This window comes from Crinia signifera, chromosome 4 (assembly GCF_055691185.1).
Source record: "Crinia signifera chromosome 4, ASM5569118v1, whole genome shotgun sequence".
NCBI lineage: Eukaryota > Metazoa > Chordata > Amphibia > Anura > Myobatrachidae > Crinia > Crinia signifera.
Window position 1 is genome coordinate 139,005,316 of NC_139220.1, and position 19,292 is coordinate 139,024,607.

Below are 19,292 nucleotides of genomic sequence, written 5' to 3' on the forward strand. Positions count from 1 at the left end.
AGGCAACAGGAATTTATTTAAAAAAAAAAAAAAAAAAAGGTCCTGCACCAAAAATTGAGCACAGATGTTAGTCAGTAACGACCGTCACTGAACAGCGCTCAAAGGCAACAGGAATTTATTAAAAAAAAAAAAAAAAAAAAATCAACCCTGTGCCGAAAAAGCTGATCAGTGATGTACGTCACTGATCAGCGCACAGTGGCCACAGGACACCCACAAAATCACAGTGTGTGTAAAAATACCCACAGCACCCTCAAAAAAAAAAAAAAAGGTGAGGGGCAGCAGGTGCACAACCTTTGGTGCAACTGGCAGGTATATATTTCCTGCAGACACAAAATATAGCACTCTATCACTCTCTGTCACTCTCTCTCTCTATCTCTCACTATCTATCACTCTATGACACTGCAGCACTGACAGGAATTTAAAAAACAAACCCCTGCACCCCCAAAAAAGTTGCTGATCACCTCAGATATAGTGATCAGCACAAAAGGCGGGGGCAGCAGACACAAAATTTAGCACTCTCTATCACTCTCTCTCTCTATCTCTCTATCTCTCACTATCTATCACTCTATGACACTGCAGCAAACCCCTGCACCCCCAAAAAAGTTGCTGATCACCTCAGATATAGTGATCAGCACAAAAGGGGGGGCAGCAGTCAGTTATATAAAAAATATATATCACAATCTGTCACTATCTCTCTATCTCTCTCTCTCTATCTCTCTCTCTATCTATAACTCTATTACACTGCAGCAAAATATAGCACTCTCTGTCACTAGGCCTCTCTATCTCTCTCTATCTCTCTCTATCTCTCTCTATCTCTCTCTATCTCTCTCTCTCTAGCTAACTGCAGCAGCACAACACAGCACAACACAGCACAACACAAGTAGCAAGATCCAGGCAGTGATCAGGTAAGTATTTTGCACGGTTTGCACGGATCAGGTCAGTATACTGCGGCAGCCAGGCACGGTGACCACACTGCACGCAATTCCAGACCGGAATGGCGTCTGCAGTGCAGTCACCGTTAGTTTAAACCCCCCTCCATGGCTGTGATTGGTCCGTCGGTCCGACGAACCAATCACGGCCTTTGGGGGCGGGCGGGGTGAGGTGGGGTGACACCAGTGTCACCCTTACACCCCACGGTGATTGGTGCTGTACTTTACAGCACCAATCACCTCCGATCCCATGTCACCGGCGAACGTTATTCGCCGGTGACACAGAAAACGCTGTAATTGGCTGTTCACACTGAACAGCCAATCACAGTGATCGGCGACGGGGGGGCGGCATCGCAGCCCCCCCCGGGCACGCAGGGACATGTCTGCTGTCAGGGACAGCAGACATTGTCCCTCTGTCACTGCGTCTCTAGACGCAGTGACAGTTTTCAGCCATGACGTATATATACGTCATGTGTCGGGAAGTACTTCCCGACCATGACGTATATATACGTCAAATGTCGGGAAGGGGTTAAATATAACACTGCACATTTTCTCCATTTATATGTATATTGTGCTATTCATTGTTTAGACACCGTTTTCTGATATGTTTTATCTTTGACAGGTATATAGAGGAAATGTAAGTCTTCTCCAAGATGGAAAGAAGTGAACAATGCAGAAGATAGCAATTGAAGCTGAAGTTGGTGATGGATACAGGTCTCATCCAGCGGTTGTGTTTTAGACCGATATGATACTAAAGGCTCCCAGACAGAATTGCAAGGTTTATTGCCGGGATTCAATAAATGCAATCTTTAATTCTATCCATGGACTTGGTAACGTGCAAAGAAAGTTGTGATGGAAGAAAAGAAACATTTGTTTATTTGTAACTCCCACATTGTGGATTAGTTTGCTGATCTCTACTCCTGAAAGCCAACGTAGATGTGATGGATTTGTCTTCAGAAATGAGCAAGCATGGGAAGAATCCTATAAGTCATAAGCTAGAAGATCAGAAGAAGGTAAGACTATGTGTAAAATATGTTGTACGTAAGGTTCTTCCTTGGATTTAGGAAACTCCAAGATATATTCCCTTAGGCTAATGTTCCAAAATGCAATAACTATTATGAGCCACCACATATTACTTATATTTTATATGTAGGTAGCACGGGGGGGGGGGGGGGGGGGGTGCCAGATGACTGCCTGACAGTCGGGATTCCGAAGGTCAGTACTCCGACATCGGAATCCCGACTGTTTAAATCACAGACAGTCGGGATCCCGAATGACAGGGGCAATTCTCCCTTGTGGGGGACCACAACCCCCATAGAGGGAGAATAGAACCTGTGGCTAGTGAAGCGAGCCATCGAGCCCGCAGCGTGGTGAGCGCAGCATAGTGAGCCCACAAGGGTTTTCCCTTGCCCCCTTTTTGGAGCTTTGGCAGTCTGTATTCCAATGTCAGAATACTGACCGTCGGTATCCTGATTGTTGGGCAGTCATACCACACCCAGCACTGGGATAAGTGGCTGCTTATAACTGCAGAAGTGCTACAAATTCTTACCTCCCACATAGTTATGAAAAGGTACAAATTGCAGTTTGCTTCCATTCTCATAAGCCCTTTCCCAGTGCCCTTTCCCACAGGCCACACCCCTTGTGACCCCCGAAAATCTGAGCTGCCCGGAGGGAATCAGAGCTTTGGAGCTACTGTATGCAAGTCTGTGATATATCTTCATGACTAACAGACAGACCAGAACAGTATGATGTCTTTATAGGGCATGGGTTTAATTTGCCAAAACGAGCAACTCTAGTATATCAGTATATATGTTGTAGATCTATTGAAGTGGTTGCACTGTGGTATATTGTTTGAGTAAAATAATATCAGAACCTGGAATAGCTGTTGCTATGTACTATAGTAACAGCCACAATACATGCATTTTAAGGTAACTCTTAATGGCAGTGTATTATTTCCACAATTAGCATTTTTTGTACAGTATACAGGAATAAATAGATAAAACCATATTTGTAAATGGATTACCCTTTTTTGTCCTTATATGTAGGTGAATATAATTGGGGCCCTTAAAGTTACATACAGACTAGTCACTTCTAAAAGAGTGTAATTGCTTTCTGCACAGCTTTACAAAATTAGTAATTATGTATTCACTATTGGGTTAGATTTGCATACGTCACTAAATAATTAATGAGACATTAATTTTATAACAGGCAAGGCAATGCCGATAGTATATTACATATGCAATACTTTAAAAAGTATTCCTTTATTTCCAATTATTTTCAGTGAAAACATTCATGGGTAATTCTTATGTTGATAAACCTGTATATACTATCTATTCAAGTCAAGCAAAAAAGTCATACACTTTGTTTTTGTTTTAAGGTCCTGGTTGACAACTGTGATATTTTCTGGTCTTATTCATTTGCTTACTGTATCTGATAAATGTTAGTATTCCTGGGCTAGATGACTGAGTGCATGGCTGGAAAGATAATACAGTACTTGTGATTCTATCCATATATTGCTGCTGAGAGTACAGTACCTACAGTGTGTACAATTGCATCAACACTCAGAGACAAGTCGAAGGGATTGGGAGCAGACAATTGGCCAGCTCTGATTTTCACTACATTGACACTACGGCCATTTTAAAGTGACAGCTTGGATTTTTTATACTCTGTTACATGGTCCATACAAATGTTAGAACAGAAATGATATTACTTCTGCTCTGAAGGCAGATATAAATTGAAATGATTTTTCTTCACTGTATCTTGAACTAAAAGATGTTTGCAATACTGAAAGTTGCTGACATTTTTTGAAAACACTTAAATATATAAAATATATAATGGTGCTTACGTGTATCATTGAATTAGCTCTTTCCATCAATCAGTATGAATGCTGTAGATTGCTTTTATGCAGGACAGCTATATGAAGGTTAGAGAAGTATATCATTGGAATCTTGTATACACTGACGTAATATACAGTATAAGGATATTAAAAGCTGCCAATGTCCCTGTAGCCATATAAAAAGAATAAGGCAGCGGACTGATTAGTTTAATACAGGTCACAGAGGTCTGAGTTGACTTTGAATAACATTTATAATTTATAGTAGGTATACATTAGTTCTCTATGAAATATCATTATATCCCGGTATGTGTGCATGTGGTCTTTACTGCCAGTGATACATTCTATCATGGAACACTTCTAAAATGTAGAAAATGATACAATAATATTGCTACTCTCCAAATAAAAAATGATGAGGTCTGTGGACTAAGCCTTGGAGAAAGATGAAGTTAACGGGGATAAAGTACCAACCAATCAGCTCATAACAGTCATTTTCAACCCAGTCTGTGACAGGATAGTTAGGAGCTGAATGGCTGGTACTGTACTTTATCTTTGTCTACATTATCTATTATATGCTTAGTACATAGACCCCTTTATTTTACATAAGGGATAATTAATGATTTAGAGTATGACTATATAGGTTGAGTATCCTTTATCCTTATATCAGTTATCCAAATTTTTCCGAAAACCATACATTACAGAAAGCAAAATAACATTTATTTTTTGCTCAAAAGCACTACTGAGGAAATTATATGTAACTGGCACTACTGAGGACATGATATGTAACACACCTTTCACACTGCAGCTCTTAACTGGTATATTGCAGATTTTTTAGCCTTTTAAAACGGTTAGAGCTGCAGTGTGAAAGTGTCAGTCTGCATTTACCAGTTACAAATAACAGCAGAGTCCTACACGGTTCAGAGACTTTTTTTATGCAGTGTGAATGGCTCTTTACTGGTACTACTGGGGACATCTGTTACAGCACTACTGAGGACATGATATGTAACAGGCACTAAATATCTGCAAGAAATTGATTGCTTGGCAGTCAAATTCAGGATCTGAGATAGTACACAAACTTTGTTTCACGTTTTGAAACCTTGTTTTATGCACAAATAACATATGTGTGTGTGTGTGTGTGTGTGTGTGTGTGTGTGTGTGTGTGTGTATTTCATGTGTTTGTAGTACAACATAAACTGTACCCAAACTTTGGTACTCTGAAAACTGAACCTGTATTCCTCCTGTCTTGAAACATGTTGCAATAGCTTACCGATTTGTCCCTATTAAGGTAAATTAATCTTATAACATAATTTATGCCATAAGTGTAAGCATCTGGGAGCACCATTACTGGCCATTTTTACACATTTCAATTCTCCTCTTTGTTACAAAAGCCTTACCTGAGTAATCAGTATACAGCTATGCATCTCACAATATCTTTGTAGTATAGTACAGCCTGGTAAGAGGGTGCCTGTAGTTTTATCTTCCAGAAGGCTAATATTTGAGAGGGGGTTGCACTTAATGAACACAACAGCGAGGCACAAAGTGCTGAGGATTGCAGACTAACAACAGTTAATGTGCAACATCTGTTAGTTTTTATTTGCATTTGGTTGAAAGCTTTTAATTTAGGTGCATAATTTGTGTTTCCGTGGCAGCTATAGAATTATAATTTAATACAGTGCAGGCAGGAATGAAGAAATACACCTAGGGGGGTATACTGTAACATTAGAGATCCGAAAATGCTTCTAAAAATTTAGGAAAATGCAATTTTGCAGGATATTTTAATAAGAAATTAAGAATACTTTAAAAGTTTAACTTTTGACATTTTGTTTTACTTGTTTGATAGGAAAATATAAAATGTATACACTAGTGGTTTTCTATTCACCTCAGGAAGACCTTTTCCCTCTTTAAAACCTGGAAATCAGTATGTAAAAGAAAATGGATATTCTATAAATGTTTTATTGTGAAATTACCATGAGTATGTTTGTGCATGAGTCAGTATGATAGGCATTAGTGGAAGGGGAAATGGCAAAAGCATTTTAGAGTATGGATGACAAAGAGGGACAATTTAATACACAACCTCAAAAGGGGTCAATCCTGCGAGTTGCAATTAGCTCCCCTCATAGTCTGATCTCCCTCAAGGATTTTTACATGTAGCCCAATGGGGCAGCAAACAAAATCCTGTGAGTCTTGTGCTACAATAAGTACGACATATATAATGTGTCTATCATAGGCAGTGGGAAAGGGGGCAATAGTAGTGTTCACTCGAGCACTCTGCATCTTTCAAAACCCATGCTGTTCCTCTTTCCTGTCTGGGGGGGGGGGGGGGTTTCTCTGCTGAGGTTCTTCTAGCACATGTCTGGTCTCCATATAAGTGGTAAAATACAGTCCACACTGTGCTAAACCACAGCAGAGAGCGACACCCCAGACAGGGAAGAGGAACTGCGTGGGTGTTTATAAGATGCAGGGTGCTATAATATACACTACAGTAGTTTTGACTGTCAGAATGTTATCAACAATAATATCGGAAATATCAGCACACATTGAATACCCCGCATAGAGACAACATAATCCTGCCGTTTTAATGCACATAATGAATTTCACATAATTGTTTTAGAAATGTGTTTATGAGATGTCCTAACATGAAAGAGAACCTGAGACTTATCTTAGTAAGGGGAAGATGTATTAAAGTACCAACCAAACCACTTCTGACTTCCATTTTACAGGCTGTGTTTGAAAAATGAGAGAAGCTGATTTGTCGGTACTTTATCCCTGTCTAAGTCGAAATCTGACTCTCCCGTGTCTATTTCACAGCCAGAATTCTGTGTTCCGTCTGTCGAGTGCTGGAATGTCCAAGGATTGGCAAAAACACGGCCGTTTTGTTGAAAAAAAAACAACGCTAATTCAACAATCCACGGCCATTTCCAACAATACAGACTTGCCTCCACAGGGAGGCGAGTCTATAGCAGGCGAGTCTCGGCTGGGATTATAGGGTAGATGTATGAAGCAGTGATAAGGGAGAAGTGATAAAGTGCCTGGTACTTTAGAACTGGCCAATCAGCTCCTAGCTGTTCCTTTTTAAACCCAGCCTGTAACTTAACAGTCAGGAGCTTATTTGCTGGTGATAAAGTACCAGGCACTTTATCACTTCTCCTCCCGTATCACTGCTTTATACATATACCCCTGAGTAACTTAACTGCTGATATTTTCAGTTGGAAATATCGGCAGACATTGAATATTCCACTAAATGTGAATTCAGTTTTAATAGGATTTCTATGTATGTTAGCACTAATTATCATACTGTATGTACAGTAATTGGATGTGGGCTCATTGCATATAACAGAGTGTATTTTTGTATTACTTTTCCATCGCTTGATCAAGTGACCACCACATGAGGGTGCAAGCAGAAATAATGGGTGCTGTGCGACTGATCGGAGCAACAATTGAATTGTTCCATTGATCGCCCATTCATTACACACTAAAAACAACTGTTATCCCCCTACTTGTTCACCGGACATTATAGTCTATTGTTTCATCTGTGAAATGATTCTAGAGCATTATAAACAAATAATGGTGTGATGTCAGAGGTTGTTTTTTTTTTCAATTGAATTTCTATGTTTATATGATAATCTACATAGGACTTCATATATATATAATATTAATCTGAATATTATATAACAATTTATAGTCAATGGGTCTTATTCGGAGTTGAATGCAAAAAGCAAATCTTTCTCAAATGGGCAAAACCATGTGCACTGCAGATGGGGCAAATGTAAAATGTGCTGAGAGAGTTAGATTTGGGTGACTTTAGCGAAGCACACCAGATTGTAGAGTTCTCATTAAATCCAAGAGATGGGTTTGGTATATTGGTTAGACATTCACAATGTTGATGATCAAGAGAATGTCGACATCTCCATAATGTCAGCATTGACTATGGTACAGTCACCATGTAGACACTGACTTAATGTAGATATTGAAAAAAACAAAAAGGCATACTAATTTGAGGGAGTCTAGCGTGCACCCCACCCGAGTTTCTTTTTTCTTTTTTGTTGTATTAATGTAGACATTGTTAGCATACTGACGTACTGTTTCTCCTGTAATTTTGTTTCTAACTGAAATATGCCAAAATTATCAACCTTTAAGCTATTGATATTGTGACTGCATACATAATAACTGGGGCACATATTATGAAGACTGTTTCTTGGCATCACTCAAATAAATATATTAGCAGAGCTGGAAATGATCTTTTAGCAACACATTAACTTAGGGCCGTTTTCATGTTTGTAAGTTAATCGAAAAAGCAAGCAACTGGGCAGATGGGGCAGATGTAACGTGCAGAGAGATTTAGATTTGTGTGATCAAACAAAAATTTAAATGGCCGTGTAAAAATAACACTGAGCTCACATTTGTGGGCAACATGCAATTCTGTAATTTACCCTCCACAGAAAAAATGTAAATGTATTTGCTTCCCTTGCATGGCAACATGATTTGTTCCATACACAGGGTGGGATGCACTAACATCCGTGGCCCCTCCTGCCGCACATCGCCGGCTACCGCAGAAATAATTATAGCATATACACTAACATATGCAATAATTATTGCAAAGGACAACTCTTGCGTTAATAGCTGTCCTTTGCATTGTGGCTGGCGATGTGCAGTGGGTCCTTCCTCCCTCCTTGGACCCTTACCTGGCTGCTGCTGCTCGGCCAGGACTCCGCCTCCTCCTCCCTGCGCCCCAGCGCCGTGTATTGGCAGGGGGGCATGAAGGGAAGCCCATAGTCTTCTATGGAGTTACACCAGCTAGAATTGGTATAAACCCCGTGGCGAAGCCCCGGCGGTGGGGCTTTGCTGCATAGGCAAATGCGGTAAAAAAAACCAAAACTGTTTTTATGGCATTTTTTGGTTAGTGCCCTCAGTTACAGTACATGCTTTTTTCACTTTATTATAAACATGAATCAGACCCTTAGTACAAATACCATATATGTAACATATGATAAAGTTACTAATATAAAAACGAAAAAATAAGACGTGCTTGTCCTAGTACATATGAACAAATATCACATTACATAGCTAAACAAAACAGTACAATGTGACAAACCAGCAGGACACAAAGGGGTGAAGGGAAGAAAACACATTCGTTTTGGATTTATAATTTTATAAAAAGGTATCCCTTGTATTTAACTTTTTACAGTGTTTTGGTGTTACTGGCACCAAAAACTGTATTACAGATCTGTTTATGTGTAATATTTGATGCCAGCGTTACCATAGCAATCTGGTTACTATGCTAACATAGCAATTGCAAAAAAATCCATAGGTAAAGTGCAAGTAATTCCAAAATTATATAAAATACAGTGCAAGCCGGTGATGTCACAATCCTGTGTCAAAACTTCAGGCTAGACGGAGGGTTGCTATGGCAATCAGGATGAGATTCTAAAATAGACAAAAAAAAACATAGTCCATATGAATGTGTAATACTCATATTCGATAACTTGCAACGTTACCTAAAATGCACTCAATAGAAGATTGACAAAATAATGCTTAAGGTGCCCATACACGGTACAATTATTTTATGCATTTTTTAATGCAATGAGATGACCCGGCAATTGTACCATTTATGGGCACCTTTACACTTAGAACTAATCTGAAATAAATGGAATATATAGCATGAATATCTAATGCAATTTATTGTACAATCATTTTTGTACATGTTTTCCATATCTGACAATCGTGTAATTCACAATCATGAACTGCTTTTTTCTTTAGATGCTTAATTAGTTGATCCCTATTGTAGCTCCGGTACTCTTTACCTAGCACGGCGCCCACGATCTTGATCGTGGGCATCGTGAGGTAAAAAATCGCGTCGGGCTAAAGATGCCCGAACGCGACGCGACCGACGCGATGTCCACGATTTCCCCATTGAAAACCATGTTAAACATGGACATCGCGTCGGTCGCGTCGCGGCTGGCCATAAGTGTGCACACGATGGCCGCGACGCGATGCCCACGATTTGCCATAGGAATCAATGTTAAAAGGCCCGATGGACACGATTTTCATGTTAAATGGCTGAATGGACCCGATTTTACCATAGGAAACAATGTTAAATGGGCCTTAGAGCCCAAATAGTTACCCTGAACTCTGAAATGGCCCCCCCAATTGTTTACGCCACCCCACGATCAACGTCAACCCGAAGCGTGGCGAGCGCAGCGAGCCCGCGAGGGGCGGCGGTACGCGTCCTCCGACCTTTTCATACCCCCACTATCCACGTCGGCGTGGAGTTGAGAATAGAATAGTGTGGCGAGCGCAGCGAGCCACCGAGCCCGAAGCGTGGCGAGCGCAGCGAGCCCCGCGAGGGGACGCGGATACCTTCACAGGTAAACGCGTCCCTTCGCGGGCTTCACAGGTCTCCGCGTCGCCATGGACACCTGTGAAGCCCGCGAGGGGACGCGTATAGCTGTGAAGGTATCCGCGGCCCCTCGCGGGGCTCGCTGCGCTCGCCACGCTTCGGGCGCGGTGGCTCGCTGCGCTCGCCACACTATTCTATTCTCAACTCCACGCCGACGTGGATAGTGGGGGTATGAAAAGGTCGGAGGACGCGTACCGCCGCCCCTCGCGGGCTCGCTGCGCTCGCCACGCTTCGGGTTGACGTTGATCGTGGGGTGGCGTCAACAATTGGGGGGGCCATTTCAGAGTTCAGGGTAACTATTTGGGCTCTAAGGCCCATTTAACATTGTTTCCTATGGCCACATCGGGTCCATTGAGGCATTTAACAGTAAAATCGTGTCCATCGGGCCTTTTAACATTGATTCCTATGGCAAATCGGGAGCATCGCGTCGCGGGCATCGCATGTACATTTGTGGCCGGCCGCGACGCGACCGACGCGATTTCCATGTTTAACATGGGTTTCAATGGGAAATCGCGGGCATCGCGTCGGTCGCGTCGCGGCCAGACATAAATGTACCCGCGATGCCCGCCGTGCTAGGTAAAGAGTACCGTAGCTCCCTCAAAGTATGTAGGTTATTAAATACCTATGCAGCAAAATGTATGTGACAGAAAAGAACATGTAAGAATACATTACATACTGTAAGAACATTCTATAGCTTACTTACATTACGTCAAAGAATGTGGAATTGTGTTTGCCCAAAGTTACAATGCAACTAGGGCTCTGAAGGATAACACTGCTGGTCCATCCTCCTGCATCTCTCTAGCTCAGCCCCCTTCATTTTATCAGCTCTGCTGCCTTCATTTATACAGCGCCATCTTCTACCCTCAGGAATTACTCTGGGACCATTCACCTATGTCTTTCCAGCCATCCTTGTGTCTCTCCAATTCAGACCCTTTGCATCTATCCAGCTCTCATTGCGTCTCTCCAGCTACAGCCTCCCTACTACTCTTCATGACATCATGTCCAGTATGCTGCAACACTATTAGGTTGATGCTATTCGTTCTGTACTAAGCATTTATAGACTCTCTGGGCGAGCAGCACTAAGCCTTCAAAAGTGAAAAAATGGAAAGTTCTAACCACCAACCAATCAGTTCCTAACTGTCATATTTAAAACACAACCTGTGACATGACAGTTAGGAGCTGATTGGCTGGTGGTTTATCACTCTCCATTTTATCTCTTTTCAGCGTATCTTATAATTGGAAGTATCATTTCAAACAACAGCATCTTTTACATACCTTTTCCGATCCCCTACTAACAAATACGCAGCACCAGTCACTAATGCGTCCACCACTGTATCGCCCCTTAGTTTGTTGGCAAGCTCAAGAAAAAGGCATGTCTAACACTTGTACAAATCCTCATACCAACTGAAAACATTTCACAATTTCCTATCTTGTTAAAGGAAGCACAGTGGTAATGCAGTGTCAGACTGTTTGTTTGCTTGGTTCAGACTTTCTAACTGTTGTTTATGTTGGAAGAAATGCATGTAATTGAGATAAATACTGGTTTGTTGGGATTTTTTATTTTGGGACTGAATGCGTTCCTTTGTAGCTTGATAGTTATGTACTTCTAGAATGATTTATTGAGAATTTTCTTTTGAAAATCTATTGCTGAGATACTGGTCTTCCATCTTTGTATGTAATATACAAGATAATATTTATTTGCAGTTGCACCATGATGTATAACTAATGTGTATAATTAAGGTGTAAAGCACCAATAAGCTTTTGCTACAGTTTATGTACTTAAAAATAGAATCATATTCTATATATCATTAATACAGAACCATCAAGTGTAATATAATATACTGCCTTAGACCAAGAGTTTGATCTTTATTTTAAATTTATTATATAAAAGCAAATACTATCGAGATGTGACAATCCTGTAGAAATGTTGGTAACATTACTATAAATGCACCTATATTTGTATCATTACTCTGGGTTGTGAATAATGTTTACATTATTGATATTGCTCAGTGATAATGCGCTAGATCGTTCGTTCAGGAGTACTGCCGATATAGTTAACGAATTGCGTATTGTGTACCCAGTTTAATAATAGTAATTCTCCAGGATATTTGCAAACTTCTAAAATTATATCAATCAAGCACATTAATTGAGTGTTATATTTTTATTAAGTAATTATCACCTTGCTAGTTCATGAAAAGCTCAGTTGCACATTTTCATTTTTAAGGCACTGTAAATGGTTTAATTGATTAAAACACATTATAAATAGAACACACGATTTACAATCCATCATGATATACAGTAGTTTGTCACATATTAAAATTATTATGGGAAAGGAAGGATTCACATGATAAGGATTGATTCTTCTCTCAAGTATTACAAATCCCAGGTGTTCTCTAAAGATAGCTCCAAACCTCCAAGGCTCAGCAGTCACCTACTGTGGTCCCATCATAACATCTTGGTGTACAGTACTGTGGATGCCAAGGTTACCAATGAATGACATTTTGTAGTAGATTTACAAAAGCTTAGAAAAAAACAGAATTTTTTTTATATGTATGAGCTCGCAGTTGACAACAGATACATGTCCTGAAAATTGCTATCACAAGTCTTGTCTTTGTGACCACTTCGCGTTAACACATCAAAAGTAGTAGTAGTAGTTTGTTTATTTATAAGGCGCCACAAAGTGTCCGCAGCGCCGTACATGGCAAACAAAAAACAAATTCAAGGTAACGTTCAAGGTGTGTTGATAAAATACAGCGTAAATAGGGGTATAGCTGGTAGAACTAAAATCAGCATCAGTTCTGAAGTAGGTGTCGAAATTGTCGAGGAGACTGAAGATGAAGTAGAGGAAGGGAAGAACAGGGCAGGAGCGCTGGTGAGGTAAAGACGTAGGGTGAGTACGTGAGGAAGGAGGGCCATACTCATAAAAGTTAACAGACTAAAAGAAGGTGGGTGGACGAACGAAAAACAATAGGATAAGTAGGAATGGATGGGAACGGATGGAGGGGTAGGGTAGGCATGATAGGTTCACTTCCTGTCTGTCACAAACCGCAGATCTCACCATCGGAAACATCGGTCATTACCCTCTCGATGGTCTGTGTTGCGTAAGAGGTCTGTCGTCCGCATGGCATCCGATGTGTGGCGTGATGTTCCCAGTGTCCCCGCGGGCCGATGCCATGGTTCCCTGCCGGGTTCACGCCGTTCCCGGGCAGCATGGGCGCCGCCATGACACTCACCGTCAGCTGACCACCCAGACCAATCCCCACTGACCATTTGCTTCACCTCTGACCCGCACACCTGTACCTGAATCAAGGTGTGTGCTCCATTTCCCAGTGTTGATTGGTGCTGCAGCCAGCAGCCAATCACAGACAAGCAAGGGGGATAAATCTGGCCTGCGGCCTTCCTTCCTTGTCTTGAACAATTGCTTATCTGCTCCCAGTGTTCTCCTGTGTCAGAGAAGTTCCCAAGACTCCGAGATCTCCTGGCTCCCCTGTGTCTCGCTCCAGCATCGCCTGCACCTGCGATACTTACCTGGTTCTGTCCATCTCCAGAAGACTCCTGCCATTCCACCTCTGCAGTCGAGTAACCGGTGCTCCGCTGATTATCATCATTGGCCTCCAAGCCATCAGTGACATTTTCCATCTTGTCCTGAACTACCGACAGGCTCCGTCGACTCCAGGGTTGACACCCCTCTGCTGTGTATCATAGTGACTTACCATCTACGTCCTGTTGCTCCAGCATATTACCTGAGCCTCTCACCAGCTGTCGGCACCACGGTCGACACCATTGGTCGACATCCCCTGCAATCCCCAGATTGCGTCTTCTTCGCTGTGCTCTCAAAGCTCCATTCCAAGCTCAAGTATTCTCGCCCTAGCCTGCGTCCGCTGGCAGGTTAGACTCCGCGCCCCTGTTCCTGGTCTCCGCCAACACTATGGTTCGCTGTGCCCTGATCTTCCTTTGTATGTCCTATATTAAGCCTTCTGCATTTGGCTACCCAGCGCCCTCCACTGGTCCACCACGGTCACAGCCGGGAACACAAAAACCGCCTGCGCTGACACTGTCAGTCACGTTTCCATGAAATATTTATTGTGAGACGAATTGCAGTGGCATATGCAGTGCGATAGTAGCGCATGCGCAGGGTGCCTATAATTAATCAATTGCGTAAACATCGTGATAACGTACAGCTGTGAATCAGGCCCATTGCACCTGCAGAAAAGTGAAGTTTTATAGGTAAAGCACTTAATGCAACTTCTACTCTGTCAGTGTAGAGTCTGTCAGTGAAAGCTTCTGTAAAACATTTTATACTACTGAGTATTCTGCCCCATCTCAAAACATCTAGAGCTAATGTTTTCAGTGAAGTGCTAAAGGGAGTGCTGATAGTGTTACAGTGATAGCTGGTATACAGAAATACCAAGATGACTCTCTTCATCAAGGAAACACTTTGACTGAATTAACTTGGATTGCATGGATTAATTGATGCATAACAAGCTTTTTACAGAACATCCATTAATTAAACCCAGTTTAGACTGGCAAAAAGTAAGTGGGAATTATAGTTATCAGACCCGACAGTTGTCTAATTGATGAAATAGGTTATGATGACATGTCTGAAAGCTGTACAAGGAGGGAAAGGGCTTAATGTTGTATTATATACTGAACAATTAAAAGTTGCAGTTGAAAAGTGTTTGAAAAGTAGTGAGAATTATCTGGTCAATAACTGCCATGTTACATGCTGGGTTTGAAAAAAGTTATGAGCTGGTTGGTTGGTATTTTATCTCAATCCACTTTATTGCTCTCCAAGATTTTGTACATAGACTCCTAAAGCTCTTGTGAAATGTCAAGGCATAGAACCGTATAGATACAAGAAAAGGTGGTGGAGCGCTAAAATAATACAATTTTGACAGGATATGACCAATTGGGTAAAATTAGTTATTTTATTTTCATTACCAATATTGGTATAGATAAAATATATGGTAAAAATAGCAATTGCATAATAATAACAACAAATTGGTGTACAGCCTAAATGGGGCTCATAGAATGGGGACAGGTAATTTGCTCAATTTCTCACTTGTTCCTATGAATACTCCCACGGATGGATAGGTCACAAACTTCCCAGATGGAAATGGGGAACACTGAAATGGCGGGTGTCCATAAACCTGACCGGAAAAGCAGATCGAGTCCTGATGGAATTAGGATGCTTGGTCTGAGTCCTTTAATTAAGGCAATCCAGTGAGTAGCAGGTGGTGGTATCCCTGATGGTGTCCAGGTAGTTGTCCCGAAGTGGGAAGGCTTGGAAAGTGGGGAGTTGGTCCAAGTGAGGATGGTATTGTCAGCGTCCAATTGGAATGGCAGTAATCTTGAGTCCCAATGTCAGACTGATACACCTGGCCTGACGTGTTTCGTTGTCCACAGACAACTTTATCAAAGGTATGTATGTAGAACCGTATAGAAGCAGAACTGCACACCGAAGAAGTTTATTTCCCGACAAACTAATTATAGAGCTGAATAGAGGCCACTGGACAGCCATGATCTTCTATGACTACAAGAGTGGCAGCAGAGTTTTGACTGCCTGTGGGAGCTGCTTTGGGAGGGAAGCACTGTCCCAAAGCAATATTTCTACTTAAAGGGTAATTATCCACCTTGCACCCCACCAGTACTTTGGCCCATTACTATTTAGTGTGATATTCGTGTTTGCATGTTTTACATTGTATGTTACTGAATCCTTATTAAAAAGAACCTACTTCACTACTGTATATCTTTGTGCCTTTTATCCTGGTCTGCAAAACCCACGGCTAATACCGAGGAAGCAGATTTGTCTCACAGGAAAGAAAAAAGGCGCCCGAAATTAAGCTAAGGGGTAATTCGGGAACAGTGACCCTATCCCCGATTCGGAGGCGGAGAAGAGGAACGCAGTCCATTCATTAGGGACGTAACATTCCTTTATCTTTTTGGTGTGCGCCGGTGAAGGGATCTCCTCAACTTGTGTATCTATACACAAAAATCTTGTTGAAAATTGTTGTGAGGTGTGGGGACACCTATGAGCTGATCCCATCTGTGGCTGCATAGACATCTGCGCAGATAAGTTGGAGGTTTCCATAAATAACTTTTCAATATTTTTTTAGTGGTTTGCGCAATTTTGGAGCATGAGACTATCTCTGGAATATGAGAAGCGATGGGGCCAACCTGTGTACTCCATCACCGAAGACAATGTTGCTAGAATGTGAGCCATAGATGAGGTGGATGCCAGGGTGACTCTGGCCCATTTATAAAAAGAAATAGGCACCTCTGGGATCCATTTGCTTGGCCTGAGCAAGGTTTCTACCTACTGGGTGCCCTTTCAGCTGATTCGAGAGAAAAATAATGCTTAAAGGACTTGGTGCCTTGTTAAGTAAACAATAGTTGCGAAGATATCAACAAATGTGCATGCAGTGAAAATGGCTGCCCGAGATACTGCAAAGTGAGACAGAATACCAGTCTCAATGGCTAACAACAAGAATAAAAATGGTATCCATGGGCGCTATTATCACTCAAGATCACGATGTTACATAACACAAAATTTCAGTATAGTGTACGGTAACAATAAATTACCCGCGAGAATCGGGAATAATAAAACAATTCGTTGAAATGACATACTTAATAAATCATGAACAAAAGTGCTACATTACCCGACCATTTGGGAACAGATTGACAATGTGGGTACAAATCGGATGAAAGAAATATAGATCTATCTCATCAAATATTAAGGGTTGCAGAGGGCGATTGTAATAAAACTGGAGAGCTCAGCAGCACCATAATTGGTGTGTCCAATAAAGGTGATGGAATCACTCCCAGATGACCGCAATCCGTGCAACACGTTTCGGATAACGGATATTGTCAGGGGTTAAAGTGAGTGGGAACGGGGCGGAACTGAAGTTGTAATTGAAGTCGGAACTCAGTTATGTCTCCTTCCACGGCTGCCCACAATGCCCGGCCATCACTCACAATCACATTTTCCGGTTGTTGCCGCCGCCACTGCCAAGTGAGGCTGGCATAATGATGAGGTGGGGGGGAGGGGGCTGGGGTATTGGGGATAGACTCAAGTCCATATGCTGGCGTCATCATGCTTTTCTAGAGAGGAGCCATCCTGATTACCCACACGGACGTTGAAGGAAGGGAAGGGACAGCAAGGAGGGAAGAGGCTGCTACTAATTTATTATTGCCTAAGGAAATCATTACTAAAAATTCAATAACAGCAAGCGCAAAGCAATGAATATATTAGATATTTAAAAAGGTGGCGTTAGGGGTGTGGTCCAGGTCAGAGGTGCTAGGGTGTGGCTCCCAAGGGTGGGTGTAGAGGGGTGAGTTCCACCACCTCCCTTGGACCACTTTAAGCACTGGATATTGTACAATAAGAAAGCTAATGTATTTGTACCCACAAACAGAAAGCTCCGCTAGGCACAAAACTCCAACTTCCTGAGAGGAACTTACACCTCTATTGCCATACTTCAATTAATATATAAGATATTATCCTTCAAAACAGGTGAACACACCCCTCTTTCCTTATATATTTGAGGTAAGAAAGTATTTGAATTTACTGCTCCATTCCACTGAACTGTTCGTATTCAGTCCTTCTTGAAACAATGTACTTTGCTGTAATACTAAATCACCATCTTCTAATGAGAGATATTACATTGCAGCTCCCTTTAAATTATTGAGGCTGGAGAGGTATGCATGGTCTGGCCTTTGATATTTCTAAGGTGCTTTTGATCCCTGTAAGTATGAAGATCAGAGTAACTATAATTATATTTCTGAAAGGCTTGTCTTGCAATAGGGTACACAGTGTCATTTTTGCCTAACAATTTTGTGGTGCATAGAATACATTTTTACCAGACGCTGTTATGAATATTCTCATTTATATGCAAAGTAATTCATACTTCAGTGAAATATCAGAAACAATATATAGTTCCAGCTACTGGTTTGCATCAGGAGTGCATACAGTTTGGTTTCCTTGTTTCTATCAATCTTTATTGATGACTACACTTTATAATACCATTCACATCAGGACCAGCATTACCGTTAGGTAGCTGTATTCAGATGCCTAAGGCTCTGGTTCCCGTGGGACACTGCTGAGGCCAGATAACATATAACTGACAACCTCGCTTTACTTCATACCATATATTCTAAATTGCTGAAGTTTATATTTTATTTTAATGATTCATTTTGTATCATGTTTAATGGGATGTGTATAAAAAAAACTATATATCAGTAATTTTAAAACCAAACCAGTGTTTATGTTTCCTTAGATTTTTATGTCAGTTTTGAAATAGGAGATTGGAAAACAACCTCCTGAGGGATTCACAAATAAGTGGTTTACAAAGCTAAAATGGTGTCCTCAATAACTCCACATATATCATCCCTGAAACCAGAGATTTATGAGAAATGGCAAAATGATAAAATTGCTCAGTGCTTAGCATCATCCTTTTCTGCATTTATATATAAGATATTTTGCTTATTCTGTATAATGTAGGTATGACCAATGAAATTAGAAATCCTTTTTGACAGTCATTTGGTAGACATCAAAATGTCGACGTTGACCAAAGGTCGACCTGTGCAATGGTGACATTAACAAAAAAGTTGACAAATGCAAAAGGACGTCATGGCATTGGTTGACACGTGAAGCCTTTGACATGACTGTCATCCTAGACACTGATCACAAATTACCCCTGATCACCAAAAAAAAAAAAAACATTTTTTAAATCATTTTGATCAAGAATGATCTTTTATTTGTTTAAAATAAATTATAAATCATGCAGCTTAAAGACAGCCAAGTAGTAAACACAACAGAGTAGATGCGAGTGCATCTACCTTATATGTATCCTGCTAAGCCCATTCAAAGCAAATGCTTTAAAATCTAGTAAGGTAGCTAATGTGAGAGAGAGAAAGAGATGTAGTTTCACTTGCTGCCAACAGATGGCAGTGTCTCAGTTACACACAGACACTAGACATAGATGCGATGCGTTCTAGTACAAAAAGTACAGAGCACAATGCTCCATGTATGGGCACCATTACTCTTACTTTATGTGTACTCTAATTTTCAATAGTAATAAATAGAATTTTGTACCTTCACTCCACACTTTCCTTCATTGCAATGACCCCCGTG

General features: G+C 41.2%; 1 protein-coding gene across 1 annotated transcript in view; it reads left to right on the forward strand.

Annotated features, from left to right (window-relative positions):
- NAV3 (neuron navigator 3) overlaps positions 1–19,292 on the forward strand; it is a 582,637-nt gene that overhangs the window by 116,523 nt on the left and 446,822 nt on the right. The window contains exon 2 of the mRNA XM_083182606.1: positions 1,552–1,942. Coding sequence (XP_083038732.1) covers positions 1,871–1,942 — 72 coding nt within the window. The 5' untranslated portion in view covers positions 1,552–1,870. The remainder of the gene's footprint in view (positions 1–1,551; positions 1,943–19,292) is intronic.